General features: G+C 45.5%; 1 protein-coding gene across 16 annotated transcripts in view; it reads left to right on the top strand.

Moving 5' to 3' along the window:
- The first annotated feature begins 2,587 nt into the window (after window positions 1-2,587).
- LOC118376640 (transcriptional regulator ATRX-like) overlaps window positions 2,588-18,977 on the top strand; it is a 49,681-nt gene continuing 33,291 nt past the window's right edge. For 9 of the 16 annotated variants that reach the window (XM_052487066.1, XM_052487062.1, XM_052487061.1 and 6 more), the window contains exons 1-7: window positions 2,588-2,756; window positions 4,325-4,509; window positions 5,083-5,230; window positions 6,327-6,436; window positions 14,266-14,333; window positions 15,812-16,306; window positions 16,417-18,257. In XM_052487066.1, the coding sequence (XP_052343026.1) occupies window positions 4,330-4,509; window positions 5,083-5,230; window positions 6,327-6,436; window positions 14,266-14,333; window positions 15,812-16,306; window positions 16,417-18,257 (2,842 nt within the window). In that variant the 5' untranslated portion in view covers window positions 2,588-2,756; window positions 4,325-4,329. The other 7 variants (XM_052487053.1, XM_052487052.1, XM_052487056.1 and 4 more) reach the window with 7 other exon arrangements.

Here is an 18,977-nt window from a genome sequence, read left to right as displayed (position 1 = left end):
TATAGGTGCCAGTGGCTAGAACACTAGTAGAGATATAGGTGCCAGTGGATAGAACACTAGTAGAGATAGAGGTGCAAGTGGACAGAACACTAGTAGAGATATAGGTGCCAGTGGATAGAACACTAGTAGAGAGATATAGGTGCCAGTGGATAGAACACTAGTAGAGATATAGGTGCCAGTGGATAGAACACTAGTAGAGATAGAGGTGCCAGTGGACAGAACACTAGTAGAGATATAGGTGCCAGTGGCTAGAACACTAGTAGAGATATAGGTGCCAGTGGATAGAACACTAGTAGAGATAGAGGTGCCAGTGGACAGAACACTAGTAGAGATATAGGTGCCAGTGGCTAGAACACTAGTAGAGATATAGGTGCCAGTGGATAGAACACTAGTAGAGATATAGGTGCCAGTGGATAGAACACTAGTAGAGAGATATAGGTGCCAGTGGATAGAACACTAGTAGAGATATAGGTGCCAGTGGATAGAACACTAGTAGAGATAGAGGTGCCAGTGGACAGAACACTAGTAGAGATATAGGTGCCAGTGGCTAGAACACTAGTAGAGATATAGGTGCCAGTGGATAGAACACTAGTAGAGAGATATAGGTGCCAGTGGATAGAACACTAGTAGAGATATAGGTGCCAGTGGATAGAACACTAGTAGAGATATAGGTGCCAGTGGCTAGAACACTAGTAGAGATATAGGTGCCAGTGGCTAGAACACTAGTAGAGATATAGGTGCCAGTGGATAGAACACTAGTAGAGATATAGGTGCCAGTGGCTAGAACACTAGTAGAGATATAGGTGCCAGTGGACAGAACACTAGTAGAGATATAGGTGCCAGTGGCTAGAACACTAGTAGAGATATAGGTGCCAGTGGATAGAACACTAGTAGAGATATAGGTGCCAGTGGCTAGAACACTAGTAGAGATATAGGTGCCAGTGGACAGAACACTAGTAGAGATAAGAACACTAGTAGAGATATAGGTGCCAGTGGATAGAACACTAGTAGAGATATAGGTGCCAGTGGCTGAACACTAGTAGAGATATAGGTGCCAGTGGATAGAACACTAGTAGAGATATAGGTGCCAGTGGATAGAACACTAGTAGAGATATAGGTGCCAGTGGCTAGAACACTAGTAGAGATATAGGTGCCAGTGGACAGAACACTAGTAGAGATATAGGTGCCAGTGGATAGAACACTAGTAGAGATATAGGTGCCAGTGGATAGAACACTAGTAGAGATATAGGTGCCAGTGGCTAGAACACTAGTAGAGATATAGGTGCCAGTGGATAGAACACTAGTAGAGATATAGGTGCCAGTGGATAGAACACTAGTAGAGATATAGGTGCCGGCAAGAACAAGTCCAAGATATCTTCAGACAGGTTTATTAAAGATAAATGTTCACCACAGCACACTTCCTCTGTAATGATGGCTCACAGTGAGAGAGAAGAAAATAATATCCATTACATGTGGGAGAGAATTAGGCACTCAAACTATTCATTATGCCAGGTGTTAATGCAACAGGGCTGTAATAACTGAGGACAGCGGCTCTGATTGGACACTGGGAATACGGTGGATGATTTCCACTGAGCTGATAGAGTGTTCTCCCTCAGTGAGCAACAGCTCACAGAACAACACCGACAGGATTTCTCAGGACAGGCTCTGAGTGGGGAATACGTAGGCCTACCTGAGGGGACAGGACAGGCTCTGAGTGAGGAATATGTTTGGCCTACCTGAGGGGACAGGACAGGCTCTGAGTGAGGAATATGTTTGGCCTACCTGAGGGAACAGGACAGGCTCTGAGTGAGGAATATGTTTGGCCTACCTGAGGGGACAAGACAGGCTCTGAGTGAGGAATATGTTTGGCCTACCTGAGGGAACAGGACAGGCTCTGAGTGAGGAATATGTTTAGCCTACCTGAGGGGACAGGACAAGCTCTGAGTGAGGAATATGTTTGGCCTACCTGAGGAAACAGGACAGGCTCTGAGTGAGGAATATGTTTAGCCTACCTGAGGGGACAGGACAGGCTCTGAGTGGGGAATATGTTTAGCCTACCTGAGGGGACAGGACAGGCTCTGAGTGAGGAATATGTTTAGCCTACCTGAGGGGACAGGACAGGCTCTGAGTGAGGAATATGTTTGGCCTACCTGAGGGGACAGGACAAGCTCTGAGTGAGGAATACGTAGGCCTACCTGAGGGGACAGGACAGGCTCTGAGTGGGGAATATTTTGGCAGCGCAATAGACTAAAGTTTAGAGTCTAGTACAATAGAGTTCACTGAGCAATAGAGTTTAGAATTCAAGGCAGACCATAATGCAGCCTGCCTCTATGGGAGGCTCAGATTATCAGAGAAAATTTCCATGTGGCATGTCCATTGTGGAACGTGTGAATTAATCAAAAATAAAACCAGCGCAAAGAGGTAGGACACAAAAAAAAAATCGCAAGAAGATTGAGAGAATACGATTCACACTAAGCCTATGGAAACGCTCACATTTATTTGGCCAATCAGAAAGTCATAATTTCCTCACTCAACAACCAATAGGACAACAGATATGATTTGGGCGCAATGCGCCATTTTAGTGCGTCTCAAACCATCCGGTAAAATGGCGCCTTTGCTTTGTCTCCACTTTGCTTCAATATTCTAACATTTTTCTAAAATACAAATTACTGAGAATTATCTGTTTTACATCTCCGGGACGACGAGCCAAGAACTACACGCGTCTCAGTCATTCAAGAAATGACAAAAAGAGTACAGTAGGTATTATCTTTTCCTCAAAGCAGTGCCTAACGTTAGCATCTTTGATGTACCGGTGTTACTACGCAGCGGAACCGGCTCGGTTTCCCACGGTACCAACGTAGCTAGCGACACTATGAAAACGGCTACTGCTGTTATAACGGATGATTTATAACCTAGCTAGCTAACTTAACCACTATTACTAAGTTAGTATTTTTTGTGGAAAATGTAAAAGGTTGTAAAACAAAAGATGTCAGCGGGTTTTGGTCGATTTCCACCTGTGTTTTGGCCCGGAATGTATAAGCTAGCTACCTAGCATGCTAACTAACGTGGGATCTGACATATCTGGCGAGGGGATAAACTGATGCATTTCGTTGCATGTCTCTGAAGGCTCTGGACCATTGAAACGGCATTGCAGGGTTGTCCGGGAATCTGATGTCTGAAATGTGGACATACTGTAGAGATGTTGGATTTGTATATATACAGTTTGATCGCACTTTTCTATTGTGTTATTGACTATGTTTATTCCATGCGTGTCTCACTGCTTTGCTTTATCTTGACCAGGTCCCAGTTGTAAATGAGAATTTGTTCTCAACTGACCAACCTGGTTAAATAAAGGTGAAATCAGATAATAAATGTTTGTTTACCTCGACTAACCTGCCCCCCACATGGACTCGATACCGGTACACCTTGTATATCGCCTGGTTCTTGTGGTTTCACTTTTTTTAGGTGGTTTATTTAGTAGATATTTTCTTAACTCTTATTTTCTTAAAACGGCATTGTTGGTTAAGGGTTTGTAAGTCTGCATTTCTCGGTAAGGGTCTAAACTGTTTTGATAAGAGTCAGGTTGACTTAGTGCACAGACACTCACCAGACAGGAAACCGATGCTCAACAGAAACGCACGATGGAGATGAAAAACGTCCATAAATAATGTTGGACTTAAACCTTTAGGTCGCACACACACTGGCCTTTTCTCTTTACAGCTGTTGTAACTGCATTTTTAGCTCAAATAGCTACTGTTCATCAGTCACTAGGGTACCTGCTGCCTTGAATATAGCCATGTTATTACCTCATACTCCTGCACATTGACTCAGTACTGGTACTCTGTGTATATAGTCAGGTTACTCATTGACTCAGTACTGGTACTCTGTGTATATAGTCAGGTTACTCGTTGACTCAGTACTGGTACTCTGTGTATATAGTCAGGTTACTCATTGACTCAGTACTCCATTGGTGCTGCTCTGCTGCTTGTTGAGTACTGTACTGAATACAGTTAACAGTAGTTATAATTTAGATTCTAGCCTTGCTGTTAGTGAACTTAGTTTCTAACAGCCAACATTATATCTAGTGTTGCATCTGAATTCGCACCCTATTCCCTAAATAGTGCACTCCATTTGACCAGGGCCATAGGGAACAGGGTGTCATTTGGGACAAAGTCCTAGATCTTGATGAAGATCAGGCTGTTTTGCTTTTACTTACAAAAAGGAAAGAGCCTCTAACCTGATAATTTAGTCCCCTCTTCATCTCCCCCATCCTTTTAAATTGTCTAATTTCCGACCTAATAGTGGGATTTCTTGTTGTTGGCAGGTTAAATGAGTAGAACCTCAGCTGAATCTACAGACCAAATGATGGAGGAAGTAGGTCAACTTCAGATTACAGACCAGATGGAGGAGGAGGAGGGAGGTCAACTTCAGATTACAGACCAGATGGAGGAGGAGGAGGATGTAGGTCAACATCAGATTACAGCCCAGATGGAGGAGGAGGAGGAGGAGGTAGGTCAACATCAGATTACAGACCAGATGGAGGAGGAGGAGGTAGGTCAACATCAGATTACAGACCAGATGGAGGAGGAGGAGGTAGGTCAACATCAGATTACAGACCAGATGGAGGAGGAGGTAGGTCAACATCAGATGGAGGAGGAGGTAGGTCGGTCAACATCAGATTACAGACCAGATGGAGGAGGAGGAGGTAGGTCAACATCAGATTACAGACCAGATGGAGGAGGAGGTAGGTCAACATCAGATGGAGGAGGAGGTAGGTCGGTCAACATCAGATTACAGACCAGATGGAGGAGGAGGAGGTAGGTCAACATCAGATTACAGACCAGATGGAGGAGGTAGGTCGGTCAACATCAGATTGTCTATTTACCTGCTCACTTTTTCAGATGTATCCACCTGCAAACTTCATGAATGTCTTACCAGAGCTGGTTGAACGTAGTGCACTAGATAGGGTGCCATTTGGGACACAGGTGGACTGTCGCTTCTGTAGCAGATAATAGGACGATCACTCAGGGTCTATTCTGAGGTTTTTCATTAGACTCATGTTGACTCTTGTTTACTCCTCAGCCTGGGAGCTCAGCAGAGACTGAGAGACCCTCCTCTTCTCACACCAAGATGAAGCCTCCTGTTACAGCCAAGCACACCGGAGGGAATGAGTCTGACACCTCGGACGAGAGTGGACAGGAAGATGGCGCCTCTGACAACCCCTCAGATGGTAAGGTCTACCTCGACCTGCGGCCAGCACGTGTTTTAATGCCTCTTCATATCATTGTGGAGCCAGAAGGTGCATTTCTACACTTTGTGGATAATATTGTTGTTGGTCTATTCTGAGTTGATGCTCAAGGTAGATAATACTGTTGTTGGTCTATTCTGAGTTGATGCTCAAGGTAGATAATACTGTTGTTGGTCTATTCTGAGTTGATGCTCAAGGTAGATGATAATATTGCGAATATATATATAGGGAATAGGGCTCTGGTCTAAAGTAGTGCACTTTATAGGGAATAGGGTTCTGGTCTAAAGTAGTGCACTATATAGGGAATAGGGCTCTGGTCTAAAGTAGTGCACTATATAGGGAATAGGGCTCTGGTCTAAAGTAGTGCACTATATAGGGAATAGGGCTCTGGTCTAAAGTAGTGCACTATATAGGGAATAGGGTTCCATAGGGCTCTGGTCTAAAGTAGTGCACTATATAGGGAATAGGGCTCTGGTCTAAAGTAGTGCACTATATAGGGAATAGGGTTCCGGTCTAAAGTAGTGCACTATATAGGGAATAGGGTTCTGGTCTAATGTAGTGCACTATATAGGGAATAGGGTTCTGGTCTAAAGTAGTGCACTATATAGGGAATAGGGTTCTGGTCTAATGTAGTGCACTATATAGGGAATAGGGTTCCGGTCTAAAGTAGTGCACTATATAGGGAATAGGGTGCCATAGGGCTCTGGTCTAAAGTAGTGCACTATATAGGGAATAGGGTGCCATAGGGCTCTGGTCTAAAGTAGTGCACTATATAGGGAATAGGGCTCTGGTCTATAGTAGTGCACTACATAGGGAATAGGGTTCCATAGGGCTCTGGTCTAAAGTAGTGCACTATATAGGGAATAGGGCTGTGGTCTAAAGTAGTGCACTATAATAGGGAATAGTCAGATAAACGGTTTGAATCCTCCCATCGTTAAATAAAAGGTTTTGACCAGGAATGTGTCTTCCTACAGCCTAATATCCAGACCTGCTGCTGAATGAAATCATTCAGTTTGGGATTGATACTGGATGTAAACTAAACATGTTTGTCTCTCGGTCTTCCTCTGTTTATATCCAGATACCACTTTGCAGGAGAGGATAGACTGCACCGCCTGTGGACAGCAGGTCAACCACTTCCAGCGCCACTCGGTGTTTGAGCACCCGATGCTCCATGTGCTCCTCTGCAAGGTAGATACACCTGCAACACCCTCTCTGTCTATTTGTCTCCTATCGGGCTCTACATCTTTCCATCTATCTGTCTGTCTCTCTATCAAATTCTGTCTCCATCTGTCTATTTGTCTCCTATCGGGCTCTACATCTTTCCATCTATCTGTCTGTCTCTCTATCAAATTCTGTCTCCATCTGTCTGTCTTTCTCACATACCCTGTCTTCTCTTGTCTGTGATTGTGGGATGATTGTCTCTCTCCCTGTCTGTCTGTCTCTCTCCCTGTCTGTCTGTCTCTCTCCCTGTCTGTCTGTCTCTCTCTCTGTCTGCCTTTCTTTCTCTCTGTCTGCCTTTCTTTCTCTCTGTTTGATGACTGTGTGTACCTATATAACGTAGGTAGATGGTGTAATGACGGTGCGTACCTATATAACGTAGGTAGATGGTGTAATGACGGTGCGTACCTATATAACGTAGGTAGAGGACGGTGTGTACCTATATAACGTAGGTAGAGGACGGTGTGTACCTATATAACGTAGGTAGATGGTGTAATGACGGTGCGTACCTATATAACGTAGGTAGATGACGGTGTGTACCTATATAACATAGGTAGATGGTGTAATGACGGTGCGTACCTATATAACGTAGGTAGATGACGGTGTGTACCTATATAACGTAGGTAGATGGTGTAATGACGGTGCGTACCTATATAACGTAGGTAGATGGTGTAATGACGGTGCGTACCTATATAACGTAGGTAGATGGTGTAATGACGGTGCGTACCTATATAACGTAGGTAGATGGTGTAATGACGGTGCGTACCTATATAACGTAGGTAGATGGTGTAATGACTGTGTGTACCTATATAACGTAGGTAGATGGTGTAATGACGGTGCGTACCTATATAACGTAGGTAGATGGTGTAATGACTGTGCGTACCTATATAACGTAGGTAGATGGTGTAATGACGGTGCGTACCTATATAACGTAGGTAGATGGTGTAATGACGGTGCGTACCTATATAACATAGGTAGATGGTGTAATGACGGTGTGTACCTATATAACGTAGGTAGATGGTGTAATGACGGTGTGTACCTATATAACGTAGGTAGAGGACGGTGCGTACCTATATAACGTAGGTAGATGGTGTAATGACGGTGCGTACCTATATAACGTAGGTAGATGGTGTAATGACGGTGCGTACCTATATAACGTAGGTAGATGGTGTAATGACGGTGCGTACCTATATAACGTAGGTAGATGGTGTAATGACTGTGCGTACCTATATAACGTAGGTAGATGGTGTAATGACGGTGCGTACCTATATAACGTAGGTAGATGGTGTAATGACTGTGTGTACCTATATAACGTAGGTAGATGGTGTAATGACTGTGTGTACCTATATAACGTAGGTAGATGGTGTAATGACTGTGCGTACCTATATAACGTAGGTAGATGGTGTAATGACGGTGCGTACCTATATAACGTAGGTAGAGGACGGTGTGTACCTATATAACGTAGGTAGAGGACGGTGTGTACCTATATAACGTAGGTAGATGGTGTAATGACGGTGTGTACCTATATAACGTAGGTAGATGGTGTAATGACGGTGTGTACCTATATAACGTAGGTAGAGGACGGTGCGTACCTATATAACGTAGGTAGATGGTGTAATGACTGTGTGTACCTATATAACGTAGGTAGATGGTGTAATGACTGTGTGTACCTATATAACGTAGGTAGATGGTGTAATGACTGTGCGTACCTATATAACGTAGGTAGATGGTGTAATGACGGTGCGTACCTATATAACGTAGGTAGAGGACGGTGTGTACCTATATAACGTAGGTAGATGACGGTGTGTACCTATATAACGTAGGTAGATGGTGTAATGACGGTGTGTACCTATATAACGTAGGTAGATGGTGTAATGACGGTGCGTACCTATATAACGTAGGTAGATGGTGTAATGACGGTGCGTACCTATATAACGTAGGTAGATGGTGTAATGACGGTGCGTACCTATATAACGTAGGTAGATGGTGTAATGACGGTGCGTACCTATATAACGTAGGTAGATGGTGTAATGACGGTGCGTACCTATATAACGTAGGTAGATGGTGTAATGACGGTGCGTACCTATATAACGTAGGTAGATGGTGTAATGACGGTGCGTACCTATATAACGTAGGTAGATGGTGTAATGACGGTGCGTACCTATATAACGTAGGTAGATGGTGTAATGACGGTGCGTACCTATATAACGTAGGTAGATGGTGTAATGACGGTGCGTACCTATATAACGTAGGTAGAGGACGGTGCGTACCTATATAACGTAGGTAGAGGACGGTGCGTACCTATATAACGTAGGTAGATGGTGTAATATATAACGTAGGTAGATGGTGTAATGACGGTGCGTACCTATATAACGTAGGTAGATGGTGTAATGACGGTGTGTACCTATATAACGTAGGTAGATGGTGTAATGACGGTGTGTACCTATATAACGTAGGTAGATGGTGTAATGACGGTGCGTACCTATATAACGTAGGTAGAGGACGGTGCGTACCTATATAACGTAGGTAGATGGTGTAATGACGGTGCGTACCTATATAACGTAGGTAGATGGTGTAATGACGGTGTGTACCTATATAACGTAGGTAGATGACGGTGCGTACCTATATAACGTAGGTAGAGGACGGTGCGTACCTATATAACGTAGGTAGAGGACGGTGCGTACCTATATAACGTAGGTAGAGGACGGTGCGTACCTATATAACGTAGGTAGATGGTGTAATGACGGTGCGTACCTATATAACGTAGGTAGATGGTGTAATGACGGTGCGTACCTATAACGTAGGTAGAGGACGGTGCGTACCTATATAACGTAGGTAGAGGACGGTGCGTACCTATATAACGTAGGTAGATGGTGTAATGACGGTGCGTACCTATATAACGTAGGTAGATGGTGTAATGACGGTGCGTACCTATATAACGTAGGTAGATGGTGTAATGACGGTGCGTACCTATATAACGTAGGTAGAGGACGGTGCGTACCTATATAACGTAGGTAGATGACGGTGCGTACCTATATAACGTAGGTAGATGGTGTAATGACGGTGCGTACCTATATAACGTAGGTAGAGGACGGTGTGTACCTATATAACGTAGGTAGATGGTGTAATGACGGTGCGTACCTATATAGCGTAGGTAGAGGACGGTGTGTACCTATATAACGTAGGTAGATGGTGTAATGGTGCGTACCTATATAACGTAGGTAGATGGTGTAATGACGGTGCGTACCTATATAACGTAGGTAGATGGTGTAATGACGGTGCGTACCTATATAACGTAGGTAGATGGTGTAATGACGGTGCATACCTATATAACGTAGGTAGATGGTGTAATGACTGTGTGTACCTATATAACGTAGGTAGATGGTGTAATGACGGTGCGTACCTATATAACGTAGGTAGATGGTGTAATGACTGTGCGTACCTATATAACGTAGGTAGATGGTGTAATGACTGTGCGTACCTATATAATGTAGGTAGATGGTGTAATGACGGTGCGTACCTATATAACGTAGGTAGATGGTGTAATGACGGTGCGTACCTATATAACGTAGGTAGAGGACGGTGTGTACCTATATAACGTAGGTAGAGGACGGTGTGTACCTATATAACGTAGGTAGATGGTGTAATGACTGTGTGTACCTATATAACGTAGGTAGATGGTGTAATGACGGTGTGTACCTATATAACGTAGGTAGATGGTGTAATGACGGTGCGTACCTATATAACGTAGGTAGATGGTGTAATGACGGTGCGTACCTATATAACGTAGGTAGATGGTGTAATGACTGTGCGTACCTATATAACGTAGGTAGATGGTGTAATGACGGTGCGTACCTATATAACGTAGGTAGATGACGGTGTGTACCTATATAACGTAGGTAGATGGTGTAATGACGGTGTGTACCTATATAACATAGGTAGATGGTGTAATGACGGTGTGTACCTATATAACGTAGGTAGAGGACGGTGTGTACCTATATAACGTAGGTAGAGGACGGTGTGTACCTATATAACGTAGGTAGAGGACGGTGCGTACCTATATAACGTAGGTAGAGGACGGTGTGTACCTATATAACGTAGGTAGAGGACGGTGCGTACCTATATAACGTAGGTAGATGGTGTAATGACTGTGTACCTATATAACGTAGGTAGATGGTGTAATGACGGTGCGTACCTATATAACGTAGGTAGATGGTGTAATGACGGTGCGTACCTATATAACGTAGGTAGATGGTGTAATGACGGTGCGTACCTATATAACGTAGGTAGAGGACGGTGTGTACCTATATAACGTAGGTAGATGGTGTAATGACGGTGTGTACCTATATATAACGTAGGTAGATGGTGTAATGACGGTGCGTACCTATATAACGTAGGTAGATGGTGTAATGACGGTGCGTACCTATATAACATAGGTAGATGGTGTAATGACGGTGCGTACCTATATAACGTAGGTAGATGGTGTAATGACGGTGCGTACCTATATAACGTAGGTAGATGGTGTAATGACGGTGCGTACCTATATAACGTAGGTAGATGGTGTAATGACGGTGCGTACCTATATAACGTAGGTAGATGGTGTAATGACGGTGCGTACCTATATAACGTAGGTAGATGGTGTAATGACGGTGCGTACCTATATAACGTAGGTAGATGGTGTAATGACGGTGCGTACCTATATAACGTAGGTAGATGGTGTAATGACGGTGCGTACCTATATAACGTAGGTAGATGGTGTAATGACGGTGCGTACCTATATAACGTAGGTAGATGACGGTGTGTACCTATATAACGTAGGTAGATGACGGTGCGTACCTATATAACGTAGGTAGATGGTGTAATGACGGTGCGTACCTATATAACGTAGGTAGATGGTGTAATGACGGTGCGTACCTATATAACGTAGGTAGATGGTGTAATGACGGTGCGTACCTATATAACGTAGGTAGATGGTGTAATGACGGTGCGTACCTATATAACGTAGGTAGATGGTGTAATGACGGTGCGTACCTATATAACGTAGGTAGAGGACGGTGCGTACCTATATAACGTAGGTAGATGGTGTAATGACGGTGCGTACCTATATAACGTAGGTAGATGGTGTAATGACGGTGCGTACCTATATAACGTAGGTAGATGGTGTAATGACGGTGCGTACCTATATAACGTAGGTAGAGGACGGTGCGTACCTATATAACGTAGGTAGAGGACGGTGCGTACCTATATAACGTAGGTAGAGGACGGTGCGTACCTATAACGTAGGTAGATGGTGTAATGACGGTGCGTACCTATATAACGTAGGTAGATGGTGTAATGACGGTGCGTACCTATATAACGTAGGTAGAGGACGGTGCGTACCTATATAACGTAGGTAGAGGACGGTGCGTACCTATATAACGTAGGTAGATGGTGTAATGACGGTGCGTACCTATATAACGTAGGTAGATGGTGTAATGACGGTGCGTACCTATATAACGTAGGTAGATGGTGTAATGACGGTGCGTACCTATATAACGTAGGTAGAGGACGGTGCGTACCTATATAACGTAGGTAGATGGTGTAATGACGGTGCGTACCTATATAACGTAGGTAGATGGTGTAATGACGGTGCGTACCTATATAACGTAGGTAGATGGTGTAATGACGGTGCGTACCTATATAACGTAGGTAGAGGACGGTGCGTACCTATATAACGTAGGTAGATGGCGTAATGACGCCATGAATTCATTGCCCTTGACAATCAACCGTTCTCTGTCGTGGGTGGTGTTGGCTTTCGCCGACTGGTCGATCACCGGTACACACTACCAAGTGCGCTATTTTTTCAGATGTTGCTCTACCGGAGTTACACATTAATAGCGTCACATACTGTGGAACGCCGTTTGGGTCTTTGCGTGTCAAAAAAGATCCAGTAGCTCTGTCAAAGCTGTACTAAAAAGTCTGCAAACAAGCAAACACCGGCCACGAACGATGTGTTTACAACACCGCGTTGGTAATAAAGCATCATTTGTTCAACCTCAACTTCTGGGGTAGCTAGCTTTAGCTTGGTACCTAGCTAGCTTTAGCTTGGTACCTAGCTAGCTTTAGCTTGGTACCTAGCTAGCTTTAGCTTGGTACCTAGCTAGCTTTAGCTTAGTAGTACCTAGCTAGCTTAGTACCTAGCTAGCTTTAGCTTGCCTAGTTAGTTTAGCTTAGTACTAGCTAGCTTTAGCTTGGTACCTAGCTAGCTTTAGCTTGGTACCTAGCTAGCTTTAGCTTGGTACCTAGCTAGCTTTAGCTTGGTACCTAGCTAGCTTTAGCTTAGTAGTACCTAGCTAGCTTAGTACCTAGCTAGCTTTAGCTTGGTACCTAGCTAGCTTTAGCTTAGTACCTAGCGAGCACCAATACAACCAGCCTGATAACAATGACCAGTAGAAATTGCAGTCATTTTCATTATTCTTAGCAATGATTTAGGAATCCTTGTGAGTATTGTTGTATTGTTGTTCGCCTATTGTAATTGAGCTTCAGTTCGTGGAAAGATATAACGTTATAAGCAGCCAGCTAGCGAGGCTCGACTAGTCTGGGTTATGTGTTGTGAAGCTAGCCCCAATAAGGATTATGCAAAATAGTGGGATTTGTGTTTTGACTTCAAAATAAAAGTATGTAATTGACAGTAATTGACAGTGATGCAAATGAATACAAACAGTAGAATTATGCCATACTCTTATTTTGAAGGCTAACCGCAAATTCCACTTGTGGCTAATCTTTATTGTGGCTAGCTTCACATCGATGGGTCCGAACCACCATTAAACAAATAAGAACTGTCTTATGAATTAGGGTTATTTTAGATGATGACACCTAGCTATATAGTCACCTATCTATATAGTCACCTTGTTATATAGTCACCTGTCTATATAGTCACCTGTCTATATAGTCACCTGTCTATATAGTCACCTGTCTATATAGTCACCTATCTATATAGTCACCTGTCTATATAGTCACCTGTCTATATAGTCACCTGTCTATATAGTCACCTGTCTATATAGTCACCTAGTTATATAGTCACCTGTCTATATAGTCAGACCACCATTAATCTAAATACATTTGGGTTATTTTATTTGACACCTAGAACATTGTTTGCCTCCATCAGCTAGCTAGCTTTTTTAATGACCAGCACTGTAGGTGCACGAGAACTTTACCAGCATCATAGCTTACAGTACGTATCGATGAATCAGCACTTGTGACATGAAATACGAACTTTACCAGCATCATAGCTTACAGTACGTATCGATGAATCGTTGTGACACACGACTGATAATCAATAACCACATATATTTTTATGAACGTGTTAAATTATTAGATAACGCAGAGATTCATATTCAGGTCCTGATTGGTCAACAAGCTTATTTAACACGTCAAATAGTGTGTGTGTGTGTGTGTGTGTGTGTGTGTGTGTGTGTAACCTTTATTTAACTTGGCAAGTCAGTTAAGAACCAATTCTTATTTACAAAGACGACCTACACCGGCCAAACCTGGACGACGCCGGGCCAATTGTGCCGCCCTATGGGACTCCCAATCACAGCCGGATGTGATACAGCCTGGATTCAAACCAGGGACTGTAGTGACGCCTCTTGCACTGAGATGCAGTGCCTTAGACCTCTGCATTCAAACTATTTAACTAAAATGCTTCTGCTAAAACTTTACATATCGGTTATCGGTATTGTTTTATTTTGACAAGGACAATATCGGTATCAGCCAAAAACGTAATATCTGTGCATCACTGTTGTTTCCTCTTCCTCTAGTCGTGTTATAAGTATTACACCAGCGATGACATCAATAAAGACGAGGACGGCATGGACGAACAGTGCAGGTAGGTCCCCTCACAGAACACAGAAACATGGACGAACAGTGCAGGTAGGTCCCCTCACAGAACACAGAAACATGGACGAACAGTGCAGGTAGGTCCCCTCACAGAACACAGAAACATGGACGAACAGTGCAGGCAGGTCCCCTCACAGAACACAGAAACATGGACGAACAGTGCAGGTAGGTCCCCTCACAGAACACAGAAACATGGACGAACAGTGCAGGCAGGTCCCCTCACAGAACACAGAAACATGGACGAACAGTGCAGGCAGGTCCCCTCACAGAACACAGAAACATGGACGAACAGTGCAGGCAGGTCCCCTCACAGAACACAGAAACATGGACGAACAGTGCAGGCAGGTCCCCTCACAGAACACAGAAACATGGACGAACAGTGCAGGCAGGTCCCCTCACAGAACACAGAACAGTGCAGGTTGGTCCCCTCACAGAAACATGGACGAACAGTGCAGGTAGGTCTCCTCACAGAACACAGAAACATGGACGAACAGTGCAGGCAGGTCCCCTCACAGAACACAGAAACATGGACGCACAGTGCAGGTAGGTCCCCTCACAGAAACATGGACGAACAGTGCAGGTTGGTCCCCTCACAGAAACCTGGACGAACAGTGCAGGTTGGTCCCCCCTCACAGAACACAGAAACATGGACGAACAGTGCAGGTAGGTCCCCTCACAGAACACAGAAACATGGACGAACAGTGCAGGCAGGTCCCCTCACAGAACACAGAAACATGGACGAACAGTGCAGGTAGGTCCCCTCACAGAACACAGAAACATGGACGAACAGTGCAGGCAGGTCCCCTCACAGAACACAGAAACATGGACGAACAGTGCAGGCAGGTCCCCTCACAGAACACAGAAACATGGACGAACAGTGCAGGTTGGTCCCCTCACAGAAACCTGGACGAACAGTGCAGGCAGGTCCCCTCACAGAAACCTGGACGAACAGTGCAGGCAGGTCCCCTCACAGAAACATGGACTAACAGTGCAGGTAGGTCCCCTCACAGAACACAGAAACATGGACGAACAGTGCAGGTAGGTCCCCTCACAGAAACATGGACGAACAGTGCAGGTAGGTCCCCTCACAGAACACAGAAACATGGACGAACAGTGCAGGCAGGTCCCCTCACAGAACACAGAAACATGGACGAACAGTGCAGGCAGGTCCCCTCAAACGGTCGCCATTGTTCTAGCTGCCGTAAGCTCCCTGTTCTACTGCTTGAATGTTGCCACCTCTTGTACAATATTGGCTCTCGACTATGAGTACCTACTTTCGAAGAGTCCCGGCACCTATTAGTCCACGCTAAGGGCTACGTCCCAACTGCCACCCTATTCCCTATATAGTGCACTATTTTTGTCATTTTTTAGAATGATTCATTGCTTCCCAACAACAGCTGCAAATCCCAATTAAGATGCGTCACGTTTTGAAGTTGACTTTCCTCGCTATCTTAACTACGCCCCAAGGTGGTGTGCTGAAGGTGGCAACCTGATCTGCTGTGACTACTGCCACAACGCCTTCTGTAAGAAGTGCATCCTGCGTAACCTGGGGCGCAAGGAGCTGTCCATGATCACCGACGAGGACAGTAAATGGTCCTGCTATATCTGCAGCCCTCAGCCTCTCTCAGACATCGCCTCCAACTGCTCCAACATCTTGACCAAGCTGGAGAGCTTCTGGCGCACGGGATGCAGGAAAGAGAGGAAGGAGGTGAAAGGGCACAGTAAGGGTAAAGGTCACCACCACCATGGTAAAGCTGTGGTGAACGGTAAGGAACATTCAGACGGGTCAGGGACCCTCACCTTCTCCTATAAGACCCTGAAGGTCCTCAAGGAGCTGGTGAAGAGGACCAAGAAGCTGATTGAGACGACCACAGGGCTCAACAGCACCTTCATCCAGCAGGCTGAGGAGGAGCAGGGAGCAGGAGGAGGTGGCAGCGGGACCAGACACCTCAAGGCCATCAGGTATCCTAACACATGTTAATATTATGACTGCTACAAAGTAAGTGAGGCATCCCAATTCTGTTCTTTTGCCTAATCTATCCATTCATCCATTTATCTCTCTCTCTTTCTAGGTCTGTTCTGGCTGATATGAAGAAGGCCCATGCTGCCCTAGAGGAGGACTTGGAGTCACAGTTCACTTCCCAGGACCAGGGGATGCAGAACGGGGATGCTGTTTCCAACACCGACGGCCACGATCAGATTGACAACATGGTTGAGGATAGACAGGAGGCAGAAGAGGATAAAATGGCCGACACTGAGGACGGGGAGGAGCTAGAGGAGGATGGGGGCTTGTCAGAGGACGCAGAGATGGAGGGGAGCCCCGCCCCCGCGCCTCAGGACATCTCGGACACAGAGATGGAGGGGAGCCCCGCCCCCGCGCCTCAAGACATCTCGGACACAGAGACAGACAGCCAGGCCAAAGACCAGACAGCAGTGGTGGAGGAGGAGGGTGACCGGAAAAAAGACATTGTGTCCGTCGGGCCGGCCGTCCCTGACGAGCTCTTCCAAATGGTAGAGAGTCTGGCGGACTCCGCAGGGTTAAAGCCCGGCAACGACACCATGGAAACCACCGCTGCTAGCCAATCAGAGAGCCCCGCCGCCGACTCAAACAGGAAGTCACTTGAAACCCATAAGGAGAAGGCCATGCCCAAGGTGAAGAACCTGATCGTGAAGCTGATGCCCGTTCCAGTGGTTACCACACGCATCTCCAGGTCTATGAGCAAGGATAAGGATGGAGGCAAGGAGAAGAGTAAGGATGGAGGCAAGGAGAAGAGTAAGGATGGAGGCAAGGAGAAGAGTAAGGATGGAGGCAAGGAGAAGAGTAAGGATGGAGGCAAGGAGAAGAGTAAGGATGGAGGCAAGGAGAAGAGTAAGGATGGAGGCAAGGAGAAGAGTAAGGATGGAGGCAAGGAGAAGAGTAAGGATGGAGGCAAGGAGAAGAGTAAGGAGGAGGTGGAGGAAGGTGAGGGCTCTGAGGAGGACAGCCGCCGCTCCAGCCGCACAAAGACCACACCCCTCAGGAAGTCACCGGATGGGAAGAACAAGATGGCCGAATCCTCTCCGGAGAACAGTGACTCAGAGGGCATGAGTCTCAGCAGGCTGAAGAGTAGAGCCAAAGGCAGCTCGGAGAAGGAACGTGAGGAGGAGGAGGAGGAGCAGCAGCAGAGCAATGCCTCATCCAAGGTGACCGCTGACCCTTCTAAACAAGAAGTGGACTCTGACTCTGACGAGGTTCTGGACATCCTGCTCCAGACTGCAGCGGCAGAACACAGCTTGGACGAGGATGCGCAGCAGGACGCCGATGGTAACCAGGGCAACAGGAGCTTCAAAAGGTGCCTGTTCAAACTCAGCAAGAAAGATGGAGAGGAGGAGGAGAATGACAAGGTGAAGTCTGACAAGAAGCTGGCGGCCAAACGCAAACTGAAAGCCGACGATTCAGACAACTCAGAGTCCGACTCAGACGAAGACGCGAAGAAGAAGAAGAAAAAGAAGTCCCCCTCAGCTTCTGCCAAAAAGACATCCAAGAAGAAGGGCTCGGACGGCTCCTCCGACTCGGACCTGGAGATGAAGGGACTCAGCAAACTGGCGACGGGGAAACGGAGGAGCAGCCGTGTGAACAAGGAAAGAGAGAAGGAGAACAAGGAAAGAGAGGAGAAGGAAAGAGAGGAGGAGGAGAAGGAGAACAAGGAAAGAGAGGAGAAGGAGATCAAGGGCGGAGATCGGAGGCGGTCGTACGAACTGAAACGCAAAGCCAGAAGTAGAGGAGCCAAGCAGCAAGATTCATCGTCTGATGACGAGGAGGAGGAGGAGGAGGGAGGAGGGTCTGGAGAGGAGAGTGGAGACCAGCAGAAGATTAAACCCATCATGGAGGAGACTGTGGTAGCAGGGAGGGGAACCTTCCACCAGTCCTCAGGTGAGTAGAGCTGTTGTTTCTGAAAGCGGTATATTGAGCTCTCTGTTTCTACAAGGCAGACGGTACACTGTGTTGTCAATACAACTCAACCTAAACTCCACTGATTTAACACCTGACCTCTGCAGTGTTTTCCACAAGTACATAGAGTAGCCAGCCAGGTGCCCCCGGGGTGTGAGGCTTGACCCCCGGGGTGTGAGGCTTGACCCCCAGGGTTTGACATTTTTTGGCCAAAGAGTTTATTTCTGAAGATTAAATCCGAAATATACAGTGAAATTATTTTATACCTTATCGAGTTTACCTCCCAGATTGGAAACATTAGTTGTGGTTTTGTGCAGAACAGGGCTCTCCAACCTTGATTCCTGGAGAGATACCCTCCTGTAGGTTGTAACTTGAACCTCAGTTGTAACCTAACAGGATTCAGTTTATCAACCAGTTCATTATTAGTCAGTTGCGCTTGATTAGGGTTTGAGTGAAAACCTACAGGCTTGTAGCTCTCCAGGAACAGAGATAGAGCTCTGGTAAAGAAAGACTATAATTTACATGAATTCAGTTTATTGTTAGTTGTTTTCTCTTAGTCTTCTCTTGAGTTTAAATGTCTTTAAACTTTTACTACAAGATATGAATTAAGTTGCCCACATCATAAAAAAAAAATAATAATTTGAAATGATCATTTGTTTGGACCCTATAAAATGTTCATTTTTTTATTTGTCGTATTCCATT

The sequence above is a fragment of the Oncorhynchus keta genome, chromosome 30 (genome assembly GCF_023373465.1).
Source record: "Oncorhynchus keta strain PuntledgeMale-10-30-2019 chromosome 30, Oket_V2, whole genome shotgun sequence".
Lineage (NCBI taxonomy): Eukaryota > Metazoa > Chordata > Actinopteri > Salmoniformes > Salmonidae > Oncorhynchus > Oncorhynchus keta.
Note: the sequence above shows the minus strand (reverse complement) of the source record. Positions and strands in the feature narration are given on the sequence as shown.